This window comes from Bombus affinis, chromosome 12, assembly GCF_024516045.1.
Source record: "Bombus affinis isolate iyBomAffi1 chromosome 12, iyBomAffi1.2, whole genome shotgun sequence".
NCBI classification, from domain to species: Eukaryota; Metazoa; Arthropoda; class Insecta; order Hymenoptera; family Apidae; genus Bombus; species Bombus affinis.
The window spans coordinates 8,232,436-8,256,535 of record NC_066355.1 but is presented as its reverse complement, the minus strand read 5'-3'; the positions used below and the strand labels follow the sequence as shown (position 1 = coordinate 8,256,535).

General features: G+C 39.8%; 3 protein-coding genes across 13 annotated transcripts in view; 1 reads left to right on the top strand and 2 right to left on the bottom strand.

Annotated features, from left to right (window-relative positions):
• The window catches only part of LOC126922521 (uncharacterized), a 42,517-nt gene extending 28,000 nt beyond the window's left edge, over nt 1–14,517 (bottom strand). The window contains exons 1-6 of one of the 4 annotated variants that reach the window (XM_050735155.1): nt 13,179–14,517; nt 9,208–10,306; nt 8,989–9,131; nt 8,736–8,883; nt 8,433–8,667; nt 8,089–8,195 (exon numbers count right to left, since the gene is read on the bottom strand). In XM_050735155.1, coding sequence (XP_050591112.1) covers nt 8,089–8,195; nt 8,433–8,667; nt 8,736–8,883; nt 8,989–9,131; nt 9,208–9,398 — 824 coding nt within the window. In that variant the 5' untranslated portion in view covers nt 9,399–10,306; nt 13,179–14,517. Of the gene's footprint in view, nt 1–8,088; nt 8,196–8,432; nt 8,668–8,735; nt 8,884–8,988; nt 9,132–9,207; nt 10,307–11,381; nt 13,110–13,178 lie in introns of those variants that run through there. The other 3 variants (XM_050735158.1, XM_050735157.1, XM_050735156.1) reach the window with 3 other exon arrangements.
• LOC126922547 (prolyl 3-hydroxylase OGFOD1) lies at nt 4,972–7,731 on the top strand. Its single transcript, XM_050735240.1, has 2 exons — nt 4,972–5,159; nt 5,277–7,731. The coding sequence occupies exon 2, from the start codon at nt 5,781–5,783 to the stop codon at nt 7,587–7,589; it is 1,809 nt and encodes a 602-aa protein (XP_050591197.1). The 5' UTR covers nt 4,972–5,159; nt 5,277–5,780; the 3' UTR covers nt 7,590–7,731.
• Nucleotides 14,518–15,890: 1,373 nt separating the features above from the next.
• The window catches only part of LOC126922537 (serine/threonine-protein kinase 25), a 112,779-nt gene continuing 104,569 nt past the window's right edge, over nt 15,891–24,100 (bottom strand). For all 8 annotated transcript variants that reach the window (XM_050735214.1, XM_050735218.1, XM_050735216.1 and 5 more), the window contains 8 exons: nt 22,562–22,727; nt 22,000–22,157; nt 21,098–21,283; nt 20,720–20,865; nt 19,942–20,224; nt 19,377–19,745; nt 18,944–19,170; nt 15,891–18,425 (listed from right to left, as the gene is read on the bottom strand). In XM_050735214.1, coding sequence (XP_050591171.1) covers nt 18,416–18,425; nt 18,944–19,170; nt 19,377–19,745; nt 19,942–20,224; nt 20,720–20,865; nt 21,098–21,283; nt 22,000–22,157; nt 22,562–22,727 — 1,545 coding nt within the window. In that variant the 3' untranslated portion in view covers nt 15,891–18,415. The remainder of the gene's footprint in view (nt 18,426–18,943; nt 19,171–19,376; nt 19,746–19,941; nt 20,225–20,719; nt 20,866–21,097; nt 21,284–21,999; nt 22,158–22,561; nt 22,728–24,100) is intronic.

The window sequence follows — 24,100 nt, the reverse complement described above, 5'->3', positions numbered from 1 at the left end:
ACTTCCTGTATCACTCAGGAAATTGTAGACTTTCTGCTAATGTTTCGTGAACTTTCGAATCGCCACGATTAAAGAAGATCAGAGAACACTGATGAATCTACCTCGCGATGAATCAATATTTCGTGATAATTGAACTGATACTCTGATTTTAATATTATTTTATAATTGAAAAGGATGTTGTTTCGGTTATAAAGGCTAAACCACGAAATAGTTAAAAATGAAAAGAAAGCCTGTTAGGAACAACGATATAACATTTGCCCCTGGTTTTTTGCAGAGTATGATGGTTTCATTACCTATTTTTAAAAGACATATTTTTGAATCTAAGAGCGCGCCTCCTTGTTCGACTATGTCGTATTAAAATACTTGCTTTTACCTACGAATTAATATTCAAAGTAGAAAATCAACGAATTACGATCCGAAACAATCGCATGGGACACCGATGCAGAAAAGAAATACAATCAGCTCGTTGCAGATGCAATGCATGAACTGAGAATGCAGCAGCTGCCTGTTCCATGGCCAAGTGCCTTTTATTGCATTCGTATCGACGATACCAGCTCGGCCACGCGGTCGATTCGACTCATCTTGAAACGATAAGAGTGCTTTCGTGATCCAAAAGTATCCTTGTGCTCTCTCATCGAGCCAAATTGATACTACGGAAACGATAGCAAATTGCATCACTATGACGTTTACGTAAAATAATGCGATATCCTTTTGTCGAGCCCTTAAGCTACGACAGGCTTATATTATACTAACCGTGCGCTGCCCATGGTCGCTAGAGGATCACCTACTCGAATGACCTCATCGTTTACAATTACTACGGCAGAAAATTTTGTTTCCGTTTTAATGATAGCGTGTACAGCTTTTCAGATGCTTTGCTTCTCCCATGAAACAGACTTTCTCGTACATGCTTCTCCAGAAACAAGAACGTTATAACTACAACTTTTATTTTTAAATATAATTAGTCACAGTTTCTGTGTTACATCAAGATTATATTAGCTTAATTAACATTTTAAAACAAGAGAACGACCATGTCGCGTAAAAAAGAAACGCTAACGAAATTAAAAGATCACGAAGAAAGCAATAAAAACGCACTCACTCTTACTAATTGTAAAACAAGAAATACGGTCTTCCAAGTATTTCCTCTTTCGACTTATGCTCTATTCGAGGTATCGTATCACTGTTTATAATAACTCTTACGGATACGTGTGTCGAATCAAAAATGCATGTAAATTAACTCGAGGAGACTAGTTTTTTAATCGTGAAACTTACATCATTGCTGGAACAAACGTGCTGTTTATAACAGGACGAGGATGGCGCTCCACTTTTTACAATGCAGTTTTCTCTTGCACCGGGTCTGCACGATAATGGAGATTTATCGCGAGGAAGACGGAAAAGTAGAGTATACCGTAAGAAGTAAAAGCAAGGATTAGCGACGATCGATAGAGTCACGATGAGTTTCGATCACTGACAATGATATCCATTTCTTTTGACAACGCCGTGTTGTCTTCGATCCGGTCGCACTCTACTGACGAACGATGCCATAAGCGATTCGAGTGCCGCTACGTGGTGTTCTCTAAGCTGTAGAAAAGAGGAAACGCGCTTGGCATATTTCGCAGCGACCAACCACGTATTCGAGCGTGTCGCCGTTCCACGTCCTTACAAAATTATTATTACTGTTTCGCGTTACGACCGCTTTCAATAAACGCTATTCGATTTTCTACGGTTTATGTAAAAGCTTTTTTTTTTCAATCTTCAACAGATGCACGATCACAGCTGAAGGATAAATTGAAAATTACGTTCTTTGATAAATTGTAACCTTCGAGTAAATTGCGTAATTAACCACTCAACGCGCGTGTTACGTAATTATTATTAATTATATATGTTAATGTAACGAAACGCGTGCTATCTGCATTTTTCGTAAAGATTAAATAATCGCGATTGCTCCAATTTTAACGGAGTTCCTCTGTCCGGGTGAAACCAGTTGATCGAATCGAATTAATTCCATTCCATGGGAATAAAAACGATCTTACGAGGTCGATAACTGGAATTTAATGCCATGTACGTAGCTACGCGCGGTGGGTTCAACGTGAGGATAATTACGCCAGTCACGCAATGTTATAATCTGTCCCGACTTACGCGCTCCAAGTCACCCCATTTAGAAGAAAAATATCAACGGGGTACGGGTTTACCGCTGTATGCTAAGCGCAAGTACATACAAACCTCAGGGGAAAAATCGGCTACGTGGACGAGGATAGATTGAACCTTTTCACGTCGATGAAACAGGTAACGGTTTGTCCGTATACCAGGTGTCTTGACGTATTTTCAACATCGCCCGACAGGATACGTCTTTCAAGAATTTCTCATTCTCTGGGAACAAATGATGAAAATCGACCCGCAACAAAGACCTTTCTTCCGATCCTTCGCGTCACTTTCGACCGAGTCGTATTTTTCTCTTCTTAGAAGATATTTTATATTTTAGAAAAATTTGATACAATTGATATCAATATACGTGATCTTTCATGTAGATTCTTTTGACAAGATTAAAAAACAATGGTAAGTTTTGTTTAAACGAACGACAATGATTGTTAAACGATAAAGAAATTTTTCAAAAAAATGAAACGATTGAAAAATATTTACCTATAAGTGTTACGATTAATCTACAAATATTAATAAAAATTAACGATCGACGAACATAACCAAAGAATGATTATTTTTAATAAGAAACTATTTTCGTTAACAATGATGGAAACGAGTAGCCAAAAATGAATTCTGATCATTTATGACGATTATTCCTAAAGAAAATAATTTTATCTAAAATACCAATTCTTACGCTGTAACTTCTTAAATCTGGGTATATAATGTATAACATATAACTCCTGATTGAAAGTTCTTTTCTAGGTTAGAACGACAACTGGATCGAACACCGAATCGAGGATCTCATCAGGGTTGAAGTATATTCAGAAATAGAAAAGTTATAGTTCGAAATCGTTAAATGCTGTCCAAATTAGACACGGTAAGGTGTTAAGCAGGTAGACCACCGTGTATAGGGAACATTTACACGGCAACATTAATGGACGTACTTTGAATTTAACAGTACACTTAATGTTGCGATCGACAAGCTTAGTGGTTCGAGTGGCGTAATCGTTAAACGAGCCACTTGGCATCTCGTCGAAGGTATTCCACCGAAGGAGAAAAAAAAGGCGAATGACCTACCTCATCGCGAGCAAGTCACTCGAAACTTCCACGATTCCATTTTATCTGAATGATCACTACTTTATAAAACATACAATTGTCGCGTAGGCAACTGTACACCTGTGTTTCCTAATTCCACGAATTCTCAGTAATATAAAATTATATAATTATCTTGCTACATGGTATTCCTTAAATATCTTAGTTATTCGTTATTCGTTAGTGGATACAGAAACACGGCACTGGTCGACGAAAAATAAGGTATGACGTGGGAGAAACGTAGTTCCCTATGGCAATCGATAGTCACTTACAGACGGAAAGAATCTCGACAGATATTACACGATAGGGAGAAAATGTATAAAGTAAAATGTAAAATTGAATACAATAAGGCTGATGTGTAATAGAAACATTCCCACTTGACTCACCTCTGTTTCGACAAGCGGTTGCGGATTTCAAAATTCGAAAGCTCCTTCACGCCATAATCGTTACAGTAGGGCACTAAGAGTCCGGTTCAAGGCCAAGATAGTAGATCGGGGGGATAAAACGGGAATCGCAGAAACTGGAATCGAAGATAGTCTTCGAACGAGTCTTCGATGATAACACCTAAATATTATCGATCGAGATGAGATTTTTTGGAGCACTTTAGACACCACTTGAATAATAATAATAATAATAATAATAATATAAAACAGCTTCACCAGTAATCCCGGCACAACGTGATCTCGACACAAACAAAAGATGACTGAAAGATACTGAGTATCCTAACCGACTGTTTACATCGTCGATTTCAACCACAAAACCCCACCCCTTGATTATCAAGCTTATCGGCGGACGACGAGTAGGCAACGTGCATCTTTAGGAGGAAAGGACCGTGTGTTGACAGATCCCGAGGGATAAAATATTGAAAGGATGAGACTTGTCACGCTGCGTGTATGTGGGTTTCGCTCGTTACTCACGTATGTGCAAGTTGTGTTATCTAGTTCCAGGATTGCCAGCGAGTTCTTTATACGAAGATTTCACGATGATCGAACATTCGGCCTGACGATATCACACTTTGTACAATTTAACGCTCAGGGTGTGCCCCGAATTTCCATGCGACCAACGGCATCCGTCAAACGTGAACTACTGCCATCTTGATACGACCGTCCGTGGCGACACTACACAACGGATCGTTCAACTACTGGCGCTGTCGCGCGGACTATTTAAAATGTTTTAATTTCCCATACGAAATTTTTAACCTCGAAAAGTTACTGAAATCTCAAAATTCTTAAATTTATATAGTATTTTATATAAAAAACATGGAAATTATATATAAATATTTTGAAATGTGCGATACATAATCGTTGTTCTTCATTTTAATTATATATTTTAATAATTTTATTAAAATCTCGGATACTAAACTTTGAATAACTGCTTACAAATTGTAGATTTGATTCAACAATGTATTATAGCAATTAAATTATAATAAAATAAACCTGTCGCGTGGCACAATACTAAACAGCAAAGTATATAACCTACAACAAATTAAAAGAAAACAAGAAAGCTACGATATTGACGTTCTCATATTTTTCTTGACATTTCACGATGTATTACAATAGGTTACAAAATTTATTCAGTGTTTAAAATCTATTAAATAAACTTTATTATACATGTAACGTGATTCCTCGGTTAAAATTACATTAAATGAAAATTCCACGAAGTTTAAAGATTTTAAATAATCGCGGTATTGAATCATAGGAAATTTATGACGTCAGACGGTGTGAAATAAGGTTAAGTGCGAGTTCTATCGATTGTACGTAGTAAGAGAATAGTTTATGGCCAGGGTTCACAAATAATTCAGGACGTCCCTGGTTTCGATCGAATGAACGTTTTCCTCAGCGGTAGTAGCGATCCCTGGGCAGAATGCAACTGCGTGGTGATACGGAGCGGTAGACCTAATTCTCTAAACTTGGACTCACGTGCAATTTCTGGTATGTAATTGTCGAAGAAGTAATGTAATTCGGTGAACAATCGTTTATTTAAAGAATCGATGCGATCACGGCGCAAGCTGGATTTTATTAATCGATTTTTCGACCGACTGCTTTCAGAACACGTGCGGGTCGAACGACCACGTGGGCCGCATGTATCGAAAAGCAAGGACCGCATCGTCTGGTGAGTGTATTTAGACAAACTGTGATATTTCTATCATCGACACTACATCTTAACGAAGAATGAAATATTAGTTTCGTAAATAAAAATCTAATTAGAACAATCACTGTTAGTTGACTGTTACAACCGAGTGGAAATGCGATAACCTTCCAGGATAATGTTTTGAGAGAAATAAAACGTAAGATCGAATAGAATTTGTATTTTCCACAGGAAATTTAATATCACAGACGATGAATGTACACAGTTAAAACATGTAATGCTACATATCTGTCTATATACGCGAAAAAATGTGATATAGTTTTCAAATTTTTAAAAGTATTTGTAGATAAAATTAATAAAGAATATGTATTGTTGATTCAAAGAATTAAGGGACAAAGACTGATAGAATAAGAGTATATAAGTAAGAATTTTCTAACTGACCATTTCAAGGAAGGTACAGAGTGATGGCTGAGGAAGAACCGCAAGTGAAAAAGTTAAAGCAATCTATCATTTCTGATTTTATCTTTTCATCTGACTTCCAACAATTGTTTTTTGAAAATTGGCACAACTGTACTGATCAGAAGATAGAAAACCTTGAAATTATATCAAAACCATTTAAAGTATGCAGAATATCAAACTTTATCTGCAGCGAAGAATTTATGGATGAGATAAAGAATGAATTGTTGGATGTAAAAAGTAGAAGGAATAGTATAGACCTTTTTCAGTTTGAACAAACCAAGGACTTTGCTAATGTAGACACAGAATATATAAAGTTATTATATCAGACTTTTGAAACAGATCTAGCAACATGGATGGAACGAAATACAAAAATAGAGCTTAATCAGACAATATCTATGTCAAGTTCTTGCTATTACGATACAGATTATTTACTATGTCATGATGACAATATGGGTGATCGTAGAATTGCTTTTATATTGTACCTTTCAAAAAATTGGTCTGAGAAAGATGGAGGAGCTCTGGACTTATTTGACACAGATAAAAATGGAGTACCTAGAAATGTTGTAAAATCTTTAATACCAGAATATAATTCTCTTGTATTTTTCGAAGTTGCAAATAATTCTTATCATCAAGTAGCTGAGGTAACTACACCTGATAAATCGCGTTGGTCGATCAACGGTTGGTTTCATGGAGCAATTAAAGAAGATACTAGATCACCAAGATCAGACGTAGAAACCAATTACATAGAACCAGTAAATGATCGAGTAGTTATGAAGGATTGGGTAACAGAATGTTATTTATTCCCTGGAATAGTTAGAGAAGTTCACCACGACATAGAACAACAATCATACACACTTTTATCCCATTTCTTGAGAGACGATGTTTACGAGAAAATTGTAACAGATTTGTCATCCGACGCTATCGTTTGGAAAAAAGTTGGACCACCTGATGTTTGTAATTACGAAGTGGCAGACGAGGAAAGCCTTCCTGAATTATTAAAAAATTTCTATAATATGTTTAAATCTATCACGATGTTCGAATTGTTAAAAGAATACACGGAATTAGACCTAGTACCAGGAAAAGAAACTATGAATCCTAGGATGGTAATAGAGCTTCAGAGATGGTCTGCAGGTTGTTATACGTTAATATGCGACAAATCATATTCAAGCGATACTTCGAGTGAACAAAAGTCTAGCAGTAATGAACATTCAAGTCGAAACGATGAAACGCAAGAAGATTCGTTGGAAACTAGTAGCAGAGAGGGCCAAGAAAGGCCGATACTAACTAAGGGCACGGAATCAAGATGTAATACCCCAGTGAGCACCAAGGAGGATGAAGATATTGACGAGGATGATATTCTGAAGAAAATGACTAAAAGGAAATCTCCACGTTTGAGAAGGAAAAGTCTACCGCAGCAGAGCTTCTCATCGGCAATGGAAGACCCATCGCCACCTAAATTAGCTAGAAGTTTAGATACTGATGATTCTGACGTCTCCGACATTGGAGATTATTTGTCCGACCCTTTAGATTGCTCTTTGGAATCAGATCGGGAAGAAGATATCGACGATTCAAACACTTCTGACGTAGGAGCTCTCGATGTGATAATCCAATTTAACACGAGTCATATATCCGAGGATCATACCATAGACTACGTGGATCCCAAAGAGCAAGATGGCGTATTAATTCACGTCCCAACAAAGGACAACCATCTATGTCTTGTTTACAAAAGGTTAATTACTAGTCGTGTTCACAAATACGTGAATCATTACTGTACAGATTATTTTTACAACCTGATTTGTACATATTATGAATAGTAATTACACGTACGATTAATGTCGTCTCGTATGTTCCTTGATCAAGTTGGCAATTGTATAATGATTGGCGGACAAAACACGTCTGTTTACATGTACCATAGTATTCATATTAATAAAATTGTCAGTATTTATCATCGAGCAATTCTTTTGTTATTCATTTCTACCAACCTGCTAATTATTCGATAGACTCAGGGATGCAAGTAATCAAGGTACTCGTGCGTCTTACGAAAACTAAGGTGAAGATTAAGACCACAGTGCAGAAAACATTGTCAATTATTTATTGGGTGTGATACATCTATCGTTTACGTTTACTTACAAGCTAACGTTAGGTGCAATTAGGTCGCATGCAGGGATCTCGAAGTACTTTGCTTGTTTTAGAGCGTAAAGGGTTCTGAAGGAGAAGATTTTGAATCTTTTGTTCGATGCAAAAGCGAGGAGAAATTCTTCTAGGTATTATATAAGAGAAAGAAATGAAAATGAAATAAAAAGTGAGGCTTACGATTGCGATGCGTTAGTATAATCATTTTCTGGTTGTTGTACGTGTATCTTGACCTTCGAAGAGCTTTGCTGTTCCTTGCCATCCTTAGCAAGTCCTTTCGTAGTAACCTGAGACGTAAAATATTTTAGTAAACATTACTCTATTGACCGTTCACATCGTCAATAGTATACAATAACAAAAGACTGTTAACCTGGGATGTTTTTGCGTCTTCTTTTTAAGTTATTCAACGAGGAAACCATTAATGGTCACGCCTTCTATTTACCTTTGTTCCACACGACTTAAAACAGCGAGCGATCGTTTCTATCATACGGAACGCAATATATATATATATTGTAACAAATCACCTGAGAAGCGGTAGGGATTCCAGCCATTCGTTTCCTTAGTTCGTTTAGCTGCAGTTCTCTCTGGAAGCTCACGTCGTTTTCCTGCGAATCTTCACGTAATCCATCGTTAATCGATTCTGTCGAGTACTCTACCTGCACCCAAGGACAAATCGTCGGAGAGGCTTGCAAGGAATTTTTGCTTCCTGGACGAGAAACTCGCGGAGACAATCTTCGTAACAACGAAATGAGTTTCGACCTGCGGAGTTGGTATTTTTTATTAGCCGCTGTTTCTACGTCAAGTATATGTAACAGAATGACGAGTACTTTGTACTGGATGTTTGAAGGTGATCAGAACTGATTGCTCCACTTCTCGAAAGCTGTTCCGCGCTACGCGTAGTGTCCCTCCAATGTAGCTTGTTGATAGATCTTCCTACTCGCCAATCAAGGCTGCTGCTTTGACGGGATTGAAAGCCTGGAATAATAATTTAGAATGCTGCTCGTGTAGTTTTAACGTTGGTTCGACAGTAACGGTATCACGCTACGATAAAGCGATCGCTGGAACTCAACAATTGCCTACCTTGCTCGTTTGTCGTTTGATTAACCCTCCAATCTAAGGAGCTACTACTTCTATTCACGTTATAAATATTATCACAGGATTTTGTTGCGAGATATGCCGCGTGATGCCGACGTCGAAGCAATTTCGAAACTGGTCCCAAGTGCCTGAAACGTTATTTTATCGTTAGTAGGAAATAAAATTGCCGGTATCAGCGAAAGAAAGAAAGGGTGATGTACGTACTTTTTGAATTTCCGATTCTGTTCGATAGGCGGTTTGCTGTCGCAAACTACCACTTTAACTTCCGGTTCCGGGCAGTACGTGCCTACACGAACGTAGTTATAACTGCCACGGCCACCGTCTACGGATCGGAAGTTACCGCCGCGCTCGTTCGATGGCACGCGGACAAGTTCGATTTTTGATCGTCCCTCCATGTTTCTTTTCTCCTTTTTTTTTTTTTTTTTACGATACCACTTATTTGATTCGTATTATATTCACGATTACACTACTCGATCGTAAAAATAGTAAAAAATTTCAAACTTGTTACACGGCGATGTTTGTTTTTCTTCCCGGTTTTTGTTCTACTGTGTTATTATCGACTATGGAAGATACCCGGCGCGTGTCAGTTTCCACTTTTCTCTCAGAAACTATGCTCATCGACGTTCTTAAAATAGTCGTGGAATCCTCCTGAGCTACTTCCACCTAAAGTCTCCTCTCGCTGCTGGATCACGTCATAACGGTTGATTCCTCCAAGCGTTTGGCACGCGCGGTCATCACAAATCTTGGTCGATTCACGAAGCACGTGCGTCTACTCTCTATATCCGCATAAGAATTCCAAGGGTCACGTTCATTCATTCCACGAGAAAACAACGTCTATCCGTTGACACGGACGCGTCTGACGATGCACTCGTGTATACGATAATTAATCGAATTGTCCTGATCCAGACACCGGTCTTCCTTTCTTCTTCTCTTAGCCGATAAAATCTTGCAGTATTCGATGTAATTTCTTTTATTTGATTCATCCATTCCACGGCTCGCGCCTTGTTAAAATACCGTTCACAGAATAAATATATCGAAAAAAGGGTCTACAAATATAGATGTGTTCTGGTATAAAAGACTCGGAGTCGCTCTATTTCGTAAAAAAGTTTGTCTTTTCGCGCGCTTCTCGCACTTTGCATATTCCAAGAGACGTATAGAAGAACCTGTTCCCCATCAGATTTACGAGCTTTTTGTTCCCTTTTTCGACGCGCGTAGTTTCTACAGTTCGTGTGCTCGTTTGTGCGGCTTCACTCGCGACGTATCTCCGGTTTCAATCGCGTTAAGCTGCAACGATCCCAATTTCCTAAACAGAGAGCTAAACGTTAACGATAATTTTTCTCCGTGACACCCACTGTACTACGTTGTTGAGACGCCTATTTTCGAGCTCTGATTACGCAATCATCAATTATGATTAGAAGGAGGACAATACACGACCTGACTTACATTAGACAATTGCGCTCAGGCAATCGGTTCGAGACTCTTTTCGCTCGACAATTACGAGCTCGAAAATTAACCGGTGTGTCTACAGAAGAATAGCTTCTTATTTGCTTTGATATCGTCGTGATTAATATTCAACGTTTGAAAAAAGAAATATCATTCTTATCAATTCATTTATCACGAGCAGATAGCACAAATGATGATAAATTTCAAAGGAAATTAAAAAAGATAATTATAATCGCCAGTCTTGTATGTACTTTAATTTATGGAGTTGATTACATGCCTTCTGAGCGATTCATTCAGTAAACGAAATTCTTTATAGTTAAAATCTAATATTTTATGCCTGCTCTCCATCGATACACAAGGTCCACTATTATTTTTATTGAAAAAGGAAGTCTTTACGCTTAATCTATTTCACGTACGTATTTCTCTCTAATTTCTTTTAGTATTCAAGTAGAACGAATACGCTGTACCACTTGCAACAAGTATATATAAAATAATACGTATCACCGATGAAACACACTACGAATTTTTCAAACAGTTCGACGTTTGCTCCAGAAGCGTCTTGCTTCTGCAAGTCATTTTCCCTTGACTTTTTAATTCTCTATTGAAGGGTGTCGCTTTACGTTTCATACAGCGTTGCAACAATAGGGTTTTCAGTCTTTTGTAAGCACGAGGAATCGTATTACGGGTAGAAAAGCGTAAAGAAACGAGTTCGTCTGTTCCATTCGAGAGACGATACGGTTCAAATCATAGAAACTATTCGCATTGGCGAATACCTACGGCGAGAAATTAAATTGAATCGCGCGCTCGTGCTCGTTGTCACTGTAGAGACTAGCGCGTTTCCATCGGATGCACTCGAAAGCTTTCGTTACGACCGAAACTGGGGATTCGTCTGGCAATTAAGTCGCTAATTAATTCGAAAGAATACAGGAGCTTACGTCGAACCGGAATATGGATTTCCATAATTGCAAGGAGCACCGTCTGTGTTCCGAGACGCAACTTCTAATTAAAAAGAAAGTACGGAATAATTCGATGCTCCGAGAGCAGCATTCTGAGACCACTTCTCGGTTTAACAAACTTTGTTCAACCCATTGGAGACGCACTGTGTCACGAACGAATAAACCAGCGGTTATATTCAAACGAAAATCACCTTCGTCATAACATTTTCGTTCTACGGTTCGTAGTAAACTAATCGCCGGACTTGCATTGTCAGCTTAGCTTCGATCGGCAAATCGTATCGATCTCGATAAAAATAAAACGTTACAAGGTAAACGTCAGGAACGCTTAGGCGATTCAACTTGATAACTAAACGACGCGCTTATTTATTTAATAGGAGAACTCGTGAGATATAGCACATGAATTGGAAGGAACAAAGCGTAGATGATAAGCGTTCGTTAGAGACTATAGTCACTTGTAAGTGTACTAGCATTGAGCATTTTTTTTTTTTTTTTTCGAGAATTGTAACGAATTCGACAGCCACGTGGTGAAACGCGCGAATTAGACGCGGAAAAATGTAAAGAAAATTGGAGGAGCTCGTTGCTGCACTAGCGTAGCTTATTCACGTGGCTTCGCCGCGGTGTAACGTCCGCGCTCTGCGACTCGCGGAGATTCACTGCCGGCTTTGACGTACGATCGTTGCGCTTTACGCGCGCACACAGAAGCACTCGACACACAAAAGACTCTATTACACATCGGTGGTTTTTTGGAGCGGCGAGAAAAAAATAAGTAATTAAAGCGTAAATACCTATACGCGACTATGTGCCGTCATGGTTTACCGAACGCTAGTCGACGGACCGATCTAAATATCGGTCGATCGTGAATTTCCACCAATTTAGCTTCTCTATTTCTTCTTCTCTTTTCGTTCTGGTTTAGGTAAATTGTACCAGACTATCGTGTCTTGTTTTATTGAACTTCAATAAATCGAGCGAAGGTGATTGTTTCTTTTTTGAAATTTCCACCTGTCTAACTTTTCCATCTCCTCTTTCTTCTAATTTTAGTTCGGTCAAATAATATGTAGAGCATGGCACGCTACTACGATATTAATTTGTCATAAAATTGTAATAAAACAACTGGAGGTATCGTTAATTTCTTACAAAAGAAATATTTTGCAACTTTCGGGCGTCGCCGAGGGATTATTTTAATTTTAAAATTCCATGTAAGAATAATATAAAACAACGTGACTTAATATCCCAAGTCATGAAACGTCATTTCTGCTACGTTATAAAGATTCCTTTCCTTAATATTCTCGCTCATAAAACTACATCCTCCGCATATTCGACAGAAACGCGCTCCAACTTCGCGTTCGACTATTATTTTATCAATAACCGATTACCATATCAACACCAATCGCGTTCCGCTATCTCGGAAACCACCCACGCCCATTGAATTTGATCGGAGGGTAATCGAAGCTTAAGGACGTTGTATACTTCTACGAGCCGGCAAGCCAGGTGTTTGCACGAGACGCGACTCCAGTCGCGGGGATTCTCAGCGAGCACGTGCGCGGCAGAAGCGTATAGGCGCGCGGTCGTCTCGTGAAAAGTTAATCAATCGGCTAGCCGCCTGTCTGGCGGCGAGACGAGAAATGTACGAGCCTGAAAGTGTCGCGCGCGTTCCTAGCTACCGAGCAACATTTACTGGCAGCGTATTTGTTAGATAATAGGGAGAAGAGGCCTTGAAGCTTGCAAAAGCTGTACGAAGTCTGCGGAGCCCGTATGTGGACAGCGTGGGATACGTACTACCTGAAAATAGCAACGACACACTTCGCGGTCTGCTGTGCTGACATCGAACATCGCCAGATCGGCGTCGTCGATGAGACGGAGGTTGGAGGCGTGCCAGGATTCCCTGTCCTCGAGAGCTTGCGGCTCGACCGGCCTCTGAAGATTCCCTCGAATTAGTCGTTTCGATGGGCGTCGTCGTCCTCTTCGCGTTTACTCGACGAGAAAATCGGCCGACGATCAATTAAGAGATACGAATGGACGCACCAGAGTCCGGCGACTTTATCCGCGATCACGTGTCGAACGCGAGTTTCTCTTTCACGGAAACACCTACTACCTTCGAATTCGCGGTGGACAGGCCAAGGAGGAGGGAGAGAGAAAGAGACAGGGGTTCCTCGTTGAACCCTCTGCTCGACAGCTCTCCCGCCCCTGACTGTTCGATCGCGACCACCCGCGGGATGCTGTCGACTACCGCATCGAAACGCGTCGAGGAAATCCCTATCCTCTTAATCCCCCTTGGCCGCCCTCACCTAGCCCGCGAACTGGCAGACCTGCGCTTTCCACCAGTGTACTCTCGCGTTTCAGTAATCACGTCCTACCACTTCCATAGACTGACTTTTATCGACCGGGCCCGTGATAAGGAAGGTTCGTGCACTGCGTTTAAAACCAGGCGGTGTGATTTTCTTATTGATATTATTCTGCTTGCACCTTGTTCGTTTATTGATGGAAAAAGAGGAGTTTATTTATTTTTCTACGAACTGTCCATTGCTAATTGAAGTCTTGAATATCGCAATGTCGTACGTTTTTACTTAAATAAAAAGATATGTTGACTTTTATGCTCCTTTTTTCTTTTCCTTGTTAAGTCACCGAATTCTTTGGACTTGGTTTTTAATGGACTACTGTCTGTTTCCTTTTATGGTTTCCTCTTAAGTCTTCGAGTGATTCCTCTTATGTCTTGCGGTTAGTATCTTTCCTGAATATTTCTGTTTGAAAAAATGAATGGCTCGATGCTTTAATTAGTAGCGGCGAGTGGATGACAAGATGAAATTGCTAACGCGCGAAGGATGGCCCAGGATGATCGAATCGTCGAAGGTGACGCAAGATTTTGCCAATTGCAGCGTAGGTGAAACGCGACCGTCAACTGCACGTGGGTTTTCACGTGTATTGTTTTGCAATGTTCCAATTAGCTCGTGGTATTGAATATCCATATAAATCTTCCACGGCGGATCCTATACCTGACTATCACACGTAAGAATGTCGCTTCGATAAAAAACGTTCTATCCAAAATAGTCTTTGAAAGAAAAAAGAGAGGCGTGTGCAGCCTTGTCTCCCCAAGAAATTTACAATTCAGTAGTATACATTACGCATTTATATCTCAAGTCGTTTGAATCAGCAACGAAGATAATATTCTAATTTCCATATTTATAAGGATTATGTATGCTGTGGTTATTAAATTTTTTTCTAAATTTTATACATTTGTTGTTTTATCAATGATAAAACGCGCGGTTCAAGAAACGTACAGAGTGTCGTCGATCGTAATTTATTTGATCTTTATTTCGTATTTGTACACGCCCTTAGCATGCCACATATAATCAATATGATACAGTCCAATGCAGCCAAGGTAGAAGTAAAATACAAAAAATATATATATATATATATTTATATTTATATATTTATATTCTACGTCGATAGGTAATATTATTGTTACCACGATGTTATAACGGTGAATATATTATGGATAATAGCTAAGAATATAATACAAAGAAGAGTGCTGGTTACAGTAGGACACGTAATTCGGATTGAACGTGGTGCAATTTATGATTATTCTTCAGCGCTTCTTTGAAATTGCTAAGAGAAACGGTAGCGATCTCCGTTTCTCGAATTTTTCACTCCCTATTGGCAAAAGGTAAAACGATCTTCAAAAATAAAATTCAAAATCACAGCTCTCTCGCGATGATCTATCGAAAGATTTACAAGGGAAAAGTAGCTTGAACGTTCGAGAAATGGGAAGAAATAAAACATAAAAAAGAAAAGTAGAAAGGGGAACGTAAAAGCTTCTTATAACGTTACGTATGGCTATGCAAAAATATAAGTAAAACACGATAGAAACCTCGATAGAAACGAGGTTTCGATTTGATGTTTCACGTGGAAATCTGCTTACTTTCAATCCGCTTTCAGCGGAAGTACGAGCGTGCACAAATTTAGAGAGACTCGCGATAAACTTGAATATTTCGATTCTATAACTCTTTAATAATTGGTAGCGTCTCTAAATAATTTATTCGTCAGTTCCGTTTTTCTTAAAAACGCTATTGGTACTTCTACTCGCGCTATCTAATTTATTGCTATCAAGGGAAATGAAAGCCGTCGAACGATAATGAAAGGTTGATACTCGCATAGAACATGAATAATCCGCAGTGAACCACCCCTTCGAGAATTACAATTTATTCTTTTTAACGATTCTTTTAGTCAGATTTGGATGTTAAGATCGACCGCTACGCCTCAGATCCCTGACGTTCTTTGAAACATATACTGCTTACACAGCCATACGTTCGATTCGCGACTAAACAATTTCACGGGCATGCTTGCGAGGAATTAAAGCTATTCAAGAAGATTAAACGTTTTACGAGTAATATAACTTTAGATAAAGTTGTTTTTCTTCTCTTCGTAGAATCGGTGTCGTTCGTTGCAAAAAGGATCGGAAGAAGTGATACGGGAAGATAATTCGTTGAAGTCTTTCGAGTTTTCTGAGTTCTTTATTAGAGCGTAGCCGGTAAGCGTTTATGGCAGCTTTATGAGGATGACTGGGGTAGCGACCGTCGTAAAAGTCATCGAAAAGAACCTAACCCAACGGTGAAACAACAATAAGACGAATAAATCCATAATATTAACAATAGAGTGTAGTGATATTAACTAATGTAAATTCAACTGAAGAATAGTAAAGTCCTCCTACGTATTTCTGTATGTGTGTGTGTACGCGCGCGTGTGTGTATTTGTATGTGTGTTTGCGTGTCTCCTCTTTCGATCTCGGACCAGAAATAAAGAGCGAAAAACAAAGAAATATTATAGGCGGCAGGAGAACGAGTCGGAAAAGAGAATAAAAGGGGGTGTGGTAGAGCGGAGATCAGAGGTGTTCACGTACTAACAATTATCTCGTTCGTCGTCGTTGACAATATTACAATAATAATTGTAGGAGTTTACGGCTCTTCCATTGATCGCCTCGCTGACTGGAATAAAACGCAACTACGTGATATTGTATTGCGGGCTTACGATAGTTAGGTCTCTCTCAGTCGCCTCTCTTTTTCTGCACGACTCCCTGTTAATTAATACTATGTTCTCGTTATAATTTTTACGCTAGTTTCCACCTTTGCGCAGCGCTAAACATTTTTTCGTATTTTCTTTCCTCTCGTTTTGTCGTAAATCGTCTCTCTCCTCTTACACACTCTTGTATTCCACACATACGCGCGTCCTCTTGCTCTCTCACTCTCTCCCTCTCTCGCACTCTATCACCCTCTTGCGTTTTTACCTCCGTTTCTAATGTCCCACGGTGCAGGATAGCGCGCAAACGTTCCGTAGAAACGATCGTTCGTCGCAAATAGCTACTTCGTTTCGTTTGCGGTTATCCTGCGTTAAAACGACGACTCCCTCGTTCTTGTTAAACCTCTCTGTCTATTCGATCATTACGAGGAATCTGTTCGCGTTTTCTTTCCATCCGCTTTTTTTTCATTTTCTATATAATATACTTTATAAAATACATTAGTTTACAAACAACGTGGATTAAGTGCCGACGTCCCGCGGAAGTTATCACAGCTCAGGCTCGATCGTGGAACGGCTCGACTATAAGAACTCCCTATCCCGGATGAAACTAGTGGAAGAACTTTAGCTCAAGAAAAAGAAAGCACATTTTCGCGTGGTTCGCGCACTACCACTCGCATGAACTACTCCCGCGAACCGGGTGTACGCTTCGGACCTCGATCATAAACGCATGAATTTTCTCGTGACCATTGTTCTCTCACTTTTTCTCATTGTTTCGTTCAATTACGGAAAAATAGTACTAGAAATATCAAGGTAAAACGGGATCGCGTTACGGAGCTGCGCAACCGACTGGCAGAGACGTCGATCGTTAGAACAATAAGACTATCTTATCGTGCTACATACATATTTACAAAGCCTCCGACATAGAGGCACTCTCCCTTCCTTCGATTTTATTTCCATAATCCGGAACGTGCACCAACGCAGCATGCAACGGGAAGGCATTTATTTAAAGGGCAGCACTTTCCCTTTGCTAACTTTCAAATCTTTCTCTACGTTACTGGACTGAATATTCTACGGTTTAAAATAAATATCTTCGAATTTGTTGTCCGCTAAAAGCGCGATCTTCGAACGCGAATACTCGCTCGAAAGAAACTGCGATTGGCAACGATTCGGCTATGATGTCATAGTAAAATCGTAATGGTAGTACACGTTCCGGATGTATCTACAATGAGGCAAGATCCCTTCAACGAATACCCTTTCACCATCCATCGGACCACGGTTGTACCCTACGCTATATCATCCGCTCTTTTATGGTTGCGTCGATACCGAACACGAAGAACGTACAAAGAATCCTGAACGGGTGGTTGCACGATTTGCAAAAATATTTCTCAACTATCTCCTACATTTTTCTTGCACTTTTTTTTACTTAATTTTTTCCAAATACTAACTTTTAACGATCGGGGGCAGGGGAGCTAATATCTTTTTAAGATTTAACGGTAACTGTAACCCTCGCGCGAGGACAATTGGATGGTATAATTTTCTTCTTCTCTTTTTTTTTTTTTTACTTTTCTCTAGCTTTTTTTTCTTTTACTGTAGTAGATAAATCTCTAAATCTTCTGCTCTGCTTTGAACGGAAAAAGTCGATATTATCGTTCATAAAATGAGTGAATTTTTGGTGCGGCAAAATGTCGCTATAATATTTTCATCTCTCTATCTAACGAGCACTTCGCGCTGAATTGGACATGGAGACGGGATAATCGGATAAAAGCTACAATTTAACGAGCTTTTGTTGTCGAGTCTAGTCTCTGTAGACCGAAGGAAAAGAAAACGGCCGGGCCGTTGCAGCGACGTTCTTCTTCTACTCTTCTCTCATGCTCGGATCCGGTTAACAACGTACCGGAATCATACGGAATAATAACTCTGTTTAAACGAGAAATAACGAATCGTTACAACGTTAGGATGTTTTCGGACCACAATCTCTTGCGAATCCTCGCCCTCTCGCGTCCCTACGTATCCCTGAAAAAAATTATAACTTCATACTCTGATGAATAGTTGATGATGCAAATGAAACGCTAAATACAATGACGTAGTTGTTAACTTGTTAACCAGCGAAGACGGACTAACTCGAATAATTATTTTTAATTAACAGTTTTGGGGTATACAGTGGCTCGCGAAAATACATAAATTTATACGCTTTATATTTGTATAAAATAATAAATTTCGAAACCAATTTGAAGCTACAAAACATTTAGTGTAAATATACGCTGCTATAATGTTCGGTTTATCAGGACTGAAATCGAATTCTAATTGAAATTCGTTTCACTTTATTAATATTTCATTGCATGATCGTAGAAGATCTTAATCGAGGAACGATTCGGTTAACAAGTTAACAAACTGCGATGATAGTAAATAATAAGAGAAACAAATAAACGTATGCAATTCCTTTAATGCGAAAAAAAACCTTTGAGAACAGATGAAGCGATTTACGTTGAAGCCTTGTGGCGAAAGGGCAAATTGCTAAAGTTTTATGTTACCTTAGAATTACTTTTTCCATCAGCATAAACAGACAACCCTCCGAATGATTGGCAGGAAGTAAAGATTTAAAGAGTTCCCTGATAAGAGCCTCGGTCATTCCTGGCGAAGTGCGTTCCGCTGTCTCAAACGCGCTGCGTAGTTCCTCTATCGCGCCACCGTTCTTGCCAATGCCGCTTCCGCCCTCGCCATTATTGTCTCTTGCCGAATATTGATGTTTCCGTTGAAGCTGCATGTTACAATACAAACAACGTAGATAGAACAAAGAATACATTTCTATATTTCTCTGTACAGTCTTTCACAAGCGAAAAGGTAAGTAAAACTCGAGTCTGTTATATTTAAGAGGCTGCGCTTTCCTTCCACTTTTCTTTAGTTTCAGATATATCTCAAAGAACAACAGGAAACATTCGATGCTTCCTTAGAAGAAACATTTACCTCGGAAAGGAGAGGTAAAACAACACCGGAAAGAGCCGCGCTCCGCGGATGCTTCAGTTCCTGCGAGCTCCTTGGTCTCTGTTTGTCTTCACCGGGCCTATGGTCCACCATAGGTACGACAGGTACATCCGGTTTACTGTTCCTCTTCTCTTTCGCGCTGAATTCCCTTTCCCTGTCTCTGTCCCTATCCCTGTCCCTTTCTCTTTCTCGTCCTTCTCTATCACGTTCCCTATCCCTGCTGTCTCTGCTGTCACGTATCTCCTTCAATTCCCTCAACGAGGAATCCCGATTGAAGTCCCTGTAATCTCGGTCTTCTCGTTTTTCTCGCGTGTCCACGGGCGGCGGTGGCGCAGCCTCGTGCGGTCGGGACTGAAACATATGATTAAATTCCAACGATATTAAAAAATCGATCGAGACGACATCGCCTCGCGTCACACGACGAGATATTGCCTGTCCGCCGTAGCTCGTCTACGAGACGCTCTTCCTCTTCGTTCTTTAACTCGTCAGACACTCTTCGCCCGGTTATCGTATTAGATTGCAGTTTCATGAAACAGAGGACACTCACCGGCGTGTGTTTCGCTTGGCCATCGCGTACAGAATCCCTCGACTCGCTTCTGTAATGATTCAACGTGGAATCTTTTGGTGGAGATCTCGAGGCACCGTTCGCGTGTGGCTTCGTTTGCTGATTGTGATTCGTGGATCTGTGATTCGGCGTGTGTGTGATGGTCAACGAGGTTGGCTGTTCGTCGAGCGGTAGCATAGGCACCACGGATCCTTTCACCCCGTGAGGGCCTTTCACGGTCATTATCCATGGCTCGTCCATGTCACTATCCTGTTTCGACTCCTCCCTGAAATCGATAAAATCGCTGTATTTCCGACTCATGCTTCAGAAGTTGATCGACATATGGAACGAACATACGGACTGCAGTTGTTCGTGCAAATTCAAATTTTCATGAACACAACCTAAGAAATTGGATAATCATCCTTCGTCCATCAGTCAAAATAACTGGTTACAATCGTTTCTTATAAGAATTTTCGTTTTAAATTTCATCGCGTGTTTCTTTCAACACGTTGCACGCAGAAATATAATTTTGTTGCTTGAAATACAATTTTCATGAAATACAGTTTCATGAAAGTCAGTTTCATGAAATAGCTACATCTCAATTATAGAGTATTAAATATTACAACGAATGCTTTCATTTGTGCGTGTGTGTGCGTGTGAATATTTTGCATATTACAATACGAGGTCTGCAGATTTTTCTACATTTAAATTTCCAACAAATGCACAAACATCCACGGTGTATCCAATGAGTCATAACTGTCGGACGAAAATGGAAACTTACGAGTCCGAATTTTCGCTCTCCGTTTCGGATTCCTCGCTGCGCTGCGACTTCCACTTTTTGTATCTGTCTATGAGGTCGATCAGGTACGAGTTTTTCTTCGCCTTCCTGATGAACTGGAACTTCAGTAGTTCTTTCGCCGTTGGCCTCTGAATCGCGAGAATAGAGAGAGTAATTATACGGAACAGAGTATGACGAGAATAAGTCTGATTACTGACGGCTGAATCTACTTAAAGACATAAGCGCCAGTACGACAGTTCCAGTTCTAACGAACATTCTCTACGAAGTACGTGCTCGTACAGCGAAAATTAGTACAGCGATACGTGCGCGTAGCTTCTGTTGGACGAAGACATCGTCGGTTGCATGTGAAAATCAACTCACGTTTTCAGGGTCCTTGTTGAGACAGGCCTCGACGAATTCCTTGAATTGCTTCGTATAATTTCCGGTTAATTGGGGCGGATTGTTCTTCGGTATGAGAAATAGGACCCTCATAGGATGCAGCTCGCTGTTTGGAGGTTCTCCTTTGGCCAATTCGATCGCGGTGATGCCCAGCGACCAAATGTCAGCCTGTGGAATAAGCGTTCTTCGTTTTACGACTAGTCAGGTGTTAATCACGCGATAATGACAACGTGACCGCTCTTTGCATCTTCCAGAAATTGTTCACGAGCACTGTCCAGGCATGGATAACGGGATTCTATGGTTTTTTTTTTTTCAAAGAATAACCTGCATTCGCGTTAATTTAATAACCGAGGAGCTTTCTCAGATAAAAGGAATATCGAATTAAATAAATTGTTGCGTTTTAATACCTAATAAATCATATTTAAGTTACATTTAAATCGATAATTGTAACGATCGTGATAATCTTTGTTGTTTTCGTGCCAATTAAGTAAAGAGAAATTTCCATGTACGTATTTAATTTTTAATAATTTGGAACCTCTTTTAAAAAGCTCCTAATTGATTCTTTTTTTTTTGATTTTACTATTGAAACTAATGTTATAAGAATTGCTGGGTCTTCGGTATATGATTTTTCTTGTACACAGAGCGTGCGCGGATAGAAAGGAGGTAGATTAAAGTCTGCAAGAGAGGCTGCGAAGAGGTAAACAAGGTAACCACGTTGAACCCAGGGATGGAAAGTCAGAGGCAGGTAATAAAATTAAATCTCCTGGGATACGTGACCGGACTGTAGCCTGCGAGCAATGGCCTCGAGTAGGAGAAACAGCGAAGATGAAAAATATCCAGAATTCCCGGGAATATTATCGTTCTGCGTGGTTTTGCATGATTACCTTCGAATCGTACGAAGCCTGCTTGATGACTTCCGGTGCCATCCAGAATGGCGTTCCGACGAAAGTGTTACGTTTGCTGGTCGTATTGGTCAACTGACCAGCCACACCAAAGTCGGCCAGCTTCACGTCGCCCATTTCGCTTAACAAAACGTTTGCAGCTGAAAGACAAACAATAATTATAGTCAGAAACAGAAATAAATATATTTTACGTTCTCCTAGGCTTTCGAAAAATATTGAAAAATTCTTAGAAACGAGTCTCTACGATCGGTTTGAAAGATGTTTAAAAATAAATGCAATTTTGCTTCGGAGAGGGAGCACAGATTTAAAGACGCGCGAAAATCACGCGGAAATTCTAGAAAAATTCATTGAACTCGTTGCTTTCAAGTACGTGGTTTGAAGTTACAGAATTCGAATTTTTTATTTGCAATTATCTTGCGACAATCAAAATTATTATCCTGTTGGAGCGAGGAAAGATACCACTGTGCTATTTCAAGCTAAACGCTTAAACCCATTAATTCCCTTCTTCGTCTAGTTGTTTTCTCTATTTGGTAAGTAAATGCACCTTTAATATCGCGATGAAGCTTTCGTTCGCTGTGAAGATAGTCCAGTCCTTTGAGCACTTCACGCAATATCACCGCGATATGCATTTCCTCGAAGTTACCGGCCTTCATCAAGTCCAGGGCCGAGCCGCCACCCAAGTACTCCATAATAATCCATAGTTTCGTTCCCTGCAAACAGAGAAAGATCCACCTTGTACCAAACGTCCATGGCTCTTTGTGTCTGGGAACTTTGTCAGTCAGTCTTAACCGCGAGGTTGTTAGCCAATCTTTCCTCTCAATGCGCTAACGCAAGACGAGGCAGATTACAAGACGATTGACTCACGAAAGTATTTCGACAGTTATCGTAGGAAACTTCAATGTTCATAATTTACAAGTCACGCGAAACACTTTGCATTAGCATCGCAATGAGACGCGACTGTCGCGATCATATTGGATTGGCAACTAAATGATCGCGGATTTTGTCATTAAGTGGTATTGGAAAAATCCGCGATCGCTTAGTTGCCAAGCCAATATTTGTCAATTTGAAAGCAGAATCAGGCAATGTATAGAAGAATTACGAGACATTTATTGCAAAATTATATGCATAGTAAAAGAATCGTTTAAATCTCCCATAAATGTACAAAACTCCGTAGTCTATCAACAACTAAAATTATTCGTCCTTCGAAAACTAATCGCGCTAAGATGGCAAAAATTTAGGAGTCGTGCACGCTATTTGCAAACGATGTATCATCATTAGTAACGTTAATTTTTGTTGCTGTAACGTGTCGTGCCGGTGAATACCGCGCCTTCATCGATAATTATACCCGACATCGATATCCAATCCACTGTGCTCCTAGGCTTGTGCACCGGTGTAAGGATGATTCATCGGTTACCCGATAATCGCATCTTCGTAATCGACAGATTAATCACTGGCTTGCACAAGGATGTTCAAGATTCGCGCTCTTTGGTCACCGGCTTGTGAAGGAATCATTAAGCAAGCGGGGATCGAGATACCGAGGACAGGATGATGACTCGGTTATATAGCCGTGCTCCATCATTTCCGAGCGATGGAAAAATGATAGTCAAGGTAACCACGTGGAGGAGACAAATAAACGGTTCGGTAGATTCATCGATGATGGATCAATGTAATCTTTCACAGCTGGACTGGTTAAACCCTGATATAGACTGTCGTTTAAGTATCGAGCGAAAAACCCTGTTGTTTAGCCCGAATATACTGGTAAAAGATTGCTATATCCGTGCATTAGGATACCTAATGGTGTTATTTGACCAGAAGATTCGTCTAAACGATCCATAAATTGTGCACTTTATTTCATAATTATCGTCGGCCAATTTTTAATTAACTAAAGTTTGTTGTTCGTTGGTTTCATAAAAAAGTAATATTTATTTGCTTGTAGCCATTTCTTATAATAGTTTGCGTGTTATCTATATTATAAATATGCGGAAAAACGTGGTATGAATATTGAAATTGACACAGGCAATCGATATAATCTGAGAAAATATTTTATGTTTATAACCCACAATTGATAACGATTTATATTACG